This window comes from Megalobrama amblycephala, linkage group LG1, assembly GCF_018812025.1.
Source record: "Megalobrama amblycephala isolate DHTTF-2021 linkage group LG1, ASM1881202v1, whole genome shotgun sequence".
NCBI lineage: Eukaryota > Metazoa > Chordata > Actinopteri > Cypriniformes > Xenocyprididae > Megalobrama > Megalobrama amblycephala.
In genome coordinates, this window is record NC_063044.1 from 63292195 (window position 1) to 63299456 (window position 7262).

At 34.7% G+C, this 7262-nt stretch overlaps 1 protein-coding gene across 3 annotated transcripts; it reads right to left on the reverse strand.

Annotated features, from left to right (window-relative positions):
* Positions 1-23: 23 nt before the first annotated feature.
* On the reverse strand, positions 24-6775 carry lat (linker for activation of T cells). Of its 3 annotated transcripts, none has more exons than XM_048208450.1 (13): positions 6206-6775; positions 3657-3761; positions 2321-2369; positions 2118-2146; positions 1963-2017; positions 1825-1883; positions 1494-1559; positions 1308-1350; positions 1135-1193; positions 961-1017; positions 812-868; positions 480-562; positions 24-382 (listed from the first exon to the last, which is right to left on the reverse strand). In XM_048208450.1, the coding sequence occupies exons 2-12, from the start codon at positions 3757-3759 to the stop codon at positions 495-497; spliced, it is 645 nt and encodes a 214-aa protein (XP_048064407.1). In that variant the 5' UTR covers positions 3760-3761; positions 6206-6775; the 3' UTR covers positions 24-382; positions 480-494. The 3 variants fall into 3 exon arrangements, with proteins under 3 accessions (XP_048064407.1, XP_048064421.1, XP_048064413.1); XM_048208464.1 differs by having other exon boundaries at positions 1530-1559; positions 6206-6759; XM_048208456.1 differs by lacking the exon at positions 6206-6775 and adding an exon at positions 5018-5192.
* Positions 6776-7262: the final 487 nt, after the last annotated feature.

Genomic DNA, 7262 nt, shown 5'->3' on the forward strand with positions numbered 1-7262 from the left:
ATATTGTAGCAGCAGACACAATGTAAATTAGTAAAACTTTTATTTCCCCATTCACAAGCCAATAACTAAAGTTTATAAACATTTATGACTGTATATTAAAAGCTGTATATTACATGGAGTCAAAAAATTCTCTGGTGCGCTCATTTTTGAAAGCAAAAGTCAGGTTGCATTACATCATAAACAGCAAATGTTTAAAAAAAAATTCTCAGGTATCGTCAGCAGATTGTCATAAGGATTGAGGGAGGAAGTGAAGCTTTCTGTGAGGTGACAGTGGTTCAGTGCTTTCTTGGTGGTGCTCCACTTCAAAATTCAAAGCATGGGTACATCTGGAGACTCAGGATGATTTTTAGGCCTCTAATCAACATCACTTGATAAAAGGATCCTGGAGAAAAAAAAAAAAAAAATTTTCCTTAGTTCATTGAAAAATCCAAAAATGTGTCAGACAGTCAAATGCAGTAAACTAGAGAAGTGTTTAGTACCTTCATTATTATGAGTTAAGCTGTGTTGACATATTCAGAGCTGCCCTGGTCATCATCACTGCTCATACTTCCACGGGACAGACCTGTTGGTGAGGAGGAACATAAAAATAGTTAATTTCATGAAAATATTAATTATTAGGAATGTTGAGCATATATATATTTAAAAAATAGTTTGATAAATTATAAATCAGTACATTTTACATATGGACTTTTTCAAAACACATTTTGCTATTCATGACTGTAAAACTAAGTTCATGTGATCCAAGTATAGTTTTCCATATACATAAAAAAAAAAAAAACTTTGCTTAGTGATAGCTAACAATCACACTTACAAGCGGGTTGGTTTTGGAGGTCTGAAGAATTTTTGAAATTTTCATAATCGTGACTGTCTGTAAAAAAAAAAAAAAAAACCACAGGATAAAGTTACAATATGCATTGCAGCAGTGCATTTTCATCATTATTTATTTTCAGCATGTAGTACCTGAGATCGAGTCATCCTCAGAGCCACTTAATTCATTGATGTAATTATTTGTATTATCTACAAAATTAGAGGTCATAAAATCATCAGAAGATTCTATTTGACTATTTTTTTATTTATAAATAAACAAACAAATGTAAATACATTTCTATACTTGTTTAATCTCAGATCTTTTACCTGAACTCTGGGATGAAGGCTGTTTGCCTGGGGAATGTGGGGGATCTGGAATCACGGTTCTGGATGGAATAAAAATATATTTTCAGTTTCATACGGAAAATTCTTCAGCTTTAGCCTAACTAGTAGTTTGGGACAGCTTGTGAAGATCTGGGATCAGGAATGAATGCTCTTACATGTAGTCACCTGGAAGCTGAATATCCTGCTCATCTTCATTGTCTGGAGAGGAATCACATATTTTTACCAGTCAATCTCTCATGCACACACATTTGTTCACTCACCAAGAGTTTCCATGTAACCCATAATAGCACAATAACAATACACTCCGTAACTACTCAAAAATGTGTCAGTTTATCACAGACCATGCTCATCGTCATGAATGTTGCTTCTCTTCTCACCGTAATTCACATAACTGGCTTGACTTCCAGCTGCAGAGACAAAAATTGAAATGTGTGCCTTAAGAGGTTAATAATAATAATAATACCACTCATCATTTACTTACATAGCAACTTTTATACATAAAGTGTAGTTCAAAGTCACATTTATATATATAATGTGACATCTTTTCTGTCATAAAGGTTTGTATTGTAGTAATAAAGCAAATGACAAACATTGAAAATGTGCTGTTTTTTTATGACACGAGCTGTTAGATTATTATATTCTTTCAAAGACCATGATGACTGCATTACTCACTTTCTGAGGGAGGGCAGGAGGGCACCTTTGTGACAGTAATAGATGGTGAACTGAGTGAACTGAGGGAAGAGAGGTTATTAACACAGTGAAGCACAAGAGTCTGTGAATGTGTATATCTGTGTTTGTATGTCAACTCACTTGGGTAGTGGGTAAGGTACATTGATAATTCTGTGAGGGTCTGGATGAGGTGCATCTGAATAATAAGAGAGGATACAAACATTTATGTATTAATTTGAACACTACAGAGTATACAATGTTTTGTTGTGCGTTAGAAGAAAGGATGATTTATTTACATGTGGACTGGGGATGCCGAACCACAAATCTGTTTGAAGAGAGATAATGTTGAGCCAACACACACAGGGTATACAGCTTCAAACACAACTTTAGACCAAAACATACTGTAGATATGATAATTATGACTGATACAATAGTGTAGCAGACAAGATCCTTTTATTTGGCAAAATTTGCAAGACAGAGGCGCGATTTTATTTCTTACGTTGAGTTGTATTCTGGACTAGAGTCACTGGACCTCTGAGGGATGGATGCTGTAAAATACCCAATAAACAAACTAAATCATGTCACAATACTTTTACAATGGATATTAACAATCACATTCACCTTACAAATTTGATTCTTTTTAACGAAGTTGGGCTACCAGTTTTTTCAACTGCTTACACACAAAATCCTCACTCGTCAAACAATTTCTGAAACCTGACACTCAAACAGCAGGGGCAAACACCAAATCTGCAAAACCATACACTTAATTCTCAGCCTTCGACTCAGTTTTCAATTTCATAAGATAGTACTTTTTGCAAAACACAACACAATTTCCTACGTAACACACAAAAATCTAACAGGAAGTATCTTGATTTCCTTTTTCAAACACAACCATTGTTTATGTCCAAGTACACATGGTTCTTTTGTACTGTGTAATACTGTATTCACAACCACAAATGCTTACAGTAAACAATAAATTAATAGTTTGGTTTCAATCTTGCTTCCATGTTTACCGTGAATTTTTCAACATCTCTCTGCTAATTACTTTCAATCTTGTACAGAAATGGAGCTCATGAAAGAAGAGCTTTAGGTTTTGAATAACTGTGTGTGTATGATATAACCAAAAATAGATTATTATAGCAAAGGTGTTTGCAAAGTACGTGTTTGTGATATTTTGAATGCTTCATTTTGCAAAATTTTGCATTTTGTGTGTGTAAAGTTTTGAAAAAAAGAGGCAAAGTTTTGAAAATGTATGTAAGCAGTTGGAAAAAATACTGTAATGTAACTATTGCTCGGCTTCAACCAACTAGTAAACATCAAATGTTTCAAGCATTAAATATGCGTTATGCTGCCTTCACGCGCTCTCGGAGTTATCGTAAATACGAGTTTTCTAGGTAAAAAAAAAAAAAAAAAACCTGCACATGAACACCCTCCCATTTCGAGCTCGTAATCACGAATTCAGAAGTCGGAAATATCAAAGTTCCGATAGCATAGCACGTGAAGGCAGAGTTGCACGCCGAGTCTGACTAAAATCTGGCCTAGTCGTTCTGCGCATTTTCTGGAAAGATACAGGTGATGCACGATCCGTATTCAATCCTTGTCATATTTGCTTGCGCATATACTAGCACAGGAGGATGATGACTGTAGCTCGACTACACAAAAATGTTAAATGAAAGTACAAAATTATCATTATAACTCTTTCTTATAGCGTCATTGTCAGAGTTGTGCGAAGTCATATTGTACAAACTGAAAAACATCCCTTTTACCATGAAGTTTTGATGAGAGAGAGAGAGGGAAAAACACATTTTAATGTAGACAAAGTTATGAGGTCTTACTTGGCTGTTTATGCCGCCAGCAGTATGTACAAAGACTGGTTACAAGGATGATTGACAGGAGGACAGCCCCGCTTACCACAGACAGCAGTGTAGTGGAGTCCATAACTGAGGAGACAATGTGAGAAAAACATCGATTTATGGCACTATTAGGCCACAAAAGAGAGCAACAAACTTCTTCTGAATCTGTGGTTTTAGGTTAGTGTGACTAACCCTGCGAAATGTTCGCTCATTTTGCATAAATGAAGCAGCAGCATATGAAAAGTTAGGTCAACTCATTTCATTTGGTTTATATAAACTGAACTTTTTTTAATTATACAAATGAAACGAGATGATTAGTTAAGGTGCCCCATCTTGTAGAGACGCAAATTTTAAGAAACGGCTGAAGATACAGTTCTTCCATGAGCTCTTTTAAACATTTCTCATAATTTATTATTTAGCAATACATTCTTAAAATTGATTTGATAATTTCCACCATGCACATTTAAGTGCCTTAACTAGCTTGCATCTTTCCGAATACTTTGTAACTTTGTCTGCAAAAATCATATTCTTAATCAGTATCATCTTGTTTTCCAGTAAAAACATCTCAACTTCTATGAAACAACACAACTTCTTTTGGCCAGAATCCCTTTCAAGGTATGTACAATTCTATATGCAGGCTCTGTTTTATCTTTCTGAAAAACAAAAATTAGTTCATTTAATTTGACTATTGACGATGCATACACAATGATCATACACTTGTGTCATTTCTATTGCATCTCAAATGATGTATTGTGCTTGATAGCGTTTTACAAATTATATATATATATATAGCATTTATAAATATTCACACTTTGCAAAATTTGACCAAATTTAAAGCTCATTTGGAAATGACACTTTAATAAAATATTTATATAACAAGTTTTTATTTTGATTTGTTTTTATTCACATGTTACATGTCTGATTTTTATCTCAAGCTTCACTGATGTTGCCTTCATGATTAACAAATACAGTAATTTTAGGAAAAAAAATCACTATTTGTGTTTTAATTAAGATTGTTATAGTTTTAAATGTGTAATTCTCAAATTTTTATGATGTATTTTTTCATGTTTTAAGACTGAAAGTCTTGGTCTGGACAAGAGTAAGAAATAAAATTTAAATTCTACACACACCAAAAAAAATCTACGCTAAAGTTTAAGACATTTTTAATGTGACCTTCATATTCCAAAAAAAAAAGTTAGTACTCAGTATGTTAGTTTTAATAGAAATCTGAGATATAAAAGCACAGAAGTTGAAGAAAACCTGTAAGGGTATTTTATTTTTATTTTTAGTCAGCTCAACACCATTACGTATAACACTCAAATAGAAGACAAACTCCTGATTACCTCAGCATGAATCATTGTGTGCATTTTAGTAGAGACAGGCTCTTCTTCTCTGTAACATTTCTAAAAAGAGCGGTCAGCTTTTTTCAGATGAAACGTATTTATTAATGTAAATTCTCAGTCTGTTAAATTTCACTCGGCATCACCTGCCTTGCAAGTTTTACACACCTCTATATATGTGAGTGTGGCTGTCTGTGGTTGCATTCAGTGCCAGGAAACGGATTTCCTGTATTTTGCAGTTAGATGAGAAAAAAAAAAAAAAAACGACATATTATGAGAGGTTTGGGCCTCTCTAAATCCTATAGCTGTCAAGTTATAGAGAACTACTAGAACCCCAAAAAGCAGCGCAGATGGCCTACATTCTCTTAATTTAAGCGCATGCAAATTTGGCATGTTCTTTGGCACCCAATACTACATTACTGTTGATTCGAAAAATCTAATCATGAACTTATCCAACACAACAGGACTACTCATTTATATGCATAGAATTATTAAATGTATTTGTCCAGTGCATGCTTTACTGAGAAAAGGTGTGAGAAAAAATCACTAAGAAGATGAATGTAATTGGCTTGACAAAGGAAATTGAGTGTGATAATGAGGTTTCATTTGTGGTTTAAAATGCCTTGACCCTTCAATCTTTATCTTTACAATGCAGCCATATACTATAACAAGTCAATATTACTCAATTTCACAGAGTGATTGAGCTACTAAATAGGACTTCTAAATAAATCTTTTGTGTAAAAAATTAATGTTTGCTGACTTGCAGAGAATATCGATCATGTTTAGAAACATTTACTTTCTTAATATGAAGCCCACACCCAAAATCAAAGAAAATTAGCCTTCCAAATTCATTTTTGTGGCAATTTTGAAATATATTATATTGCCTGATAAATGTTTCTAAGCCCTTCTGTCAATCGCATCAACCACGTTGATGGTAAATAGCATGATACTCGCACAGACAAAACCAAAGGTGTGGACAGTAAAGTTTGGACTGCAAAGTTCCTCATCTCCACTAAACGAGAGCGGTGGATCGAATAATGCAGGATTTCATGGCAGTTTGTAGAAATTAGATGTAAATTCTCATTATTGTACTCAAACTCAAGCTCTGTATCGAATAACAGAAAACTTCGAGAGTATTCCACACATAACTATGCCAGAGTTTTCTGAAGAGATGAAGAGTAAAAAGCTTACCCTATCAGTAGCAGCAGTCAAGTCAAATCAAGACACCACACGTTCTGCTCAGCAGAAACCTGCAACCAAACTGGAGACCAGTTCACACGTACGCTGCAGATTGTACAAATCACACCTAACTCGCGGCTCACAATGAAGGTGCCACCATTTTTTTATTCTTCCTCCCACACAGATCACTCCTTGTTCCTCCGTTTTCTAAATGACCTCCCAACCCAAGCTTGAACAATCCCAGTAGTCAGTCTTTTAATATGCTCATATCTGCTGAAGTTAATTCCTTAAGTTTTATTAACTCGTACGAGTTGTTGAGCCGTGTCCTGATCTACAGGGCCTTTGCCGCAAAGAACTTTACTTTTAGGTTTCTCTCCTCACTGCACTTGCTCTCTGCCTTCTCATAGGCTCATCGAAAGCACCCTTCCATCACTTGCACCAGTCAGCATCTTTTTTCCTCCTTTTCATCTCTGTAACTGGCTGCTCTCTCGCTCATTTCACCTCCCTTCCTTATCTCATCTTATATCTGAAGGTTCGGTTTCTTCCTCGGTTTTCTGTTGTCATGCAGATTTAATTGCATGTTTTAGTTTTCTTCATTTTCAGCATTTGTCAGATATTAAAAGAACACCAAAACAAAGGTCATTAAATGAATGTACGTAAAAGATGAGGTCAATAAGGCACGATTTTCTGTAAAACCTGTTTTTAAATGTTATAGTTTATGAAAAATTGAGTTACATTAGGCTGAGAATTTGACCACATTAGAACAAAAAAGTCTTATTTTTGCGCTGTCCCGTTAAGATTCAATGTCAAACGATAATAATTGGTCATTTTAAAAGACAATAATCAACAACAGAGTCATGTTTTATAATGTTCCATAATAAAGTGACACAGAACACAAGTGTTTCCTGCAGGTTCATGAGAAATTGAGAAAGTTCGAAATATGTCAGATTTATTTAAAAAACTTCTCTGTTTAGAGCTGTAAGAGTTAACTCTGCGCTTCATTATGGCGGGCAGTGAGTCATAATTTCTCAATCTTGCCTCCCACTCTTGTGGCATTTTGTGGTGTTCT

Excerpts from the sequence above, each read along its gene's own strand:
- lat (XM_048208450.1), bottom strand. The coding sequence starts at position 3,759 with ATGGACTCCACTACACTGCTGTCTGTGGTAAGCGGGGCTGTCCTCCTG. Across the intron at positions 2,370-3,656 it reads CTGGCGGCATAAACAGCCAA|CATCCATCCCTCAGAGGTCC; the intron begins GTAAGACCTCAT and ends GGTATTTTACAG. Across the intron at positions 563-811 it reads CCTCCAAAACCAACCCGCTT|GTCTGTCCCGTGGAAGTATG; the intron begins GTAAGTGTGATT and ends CCTCACCAACAG.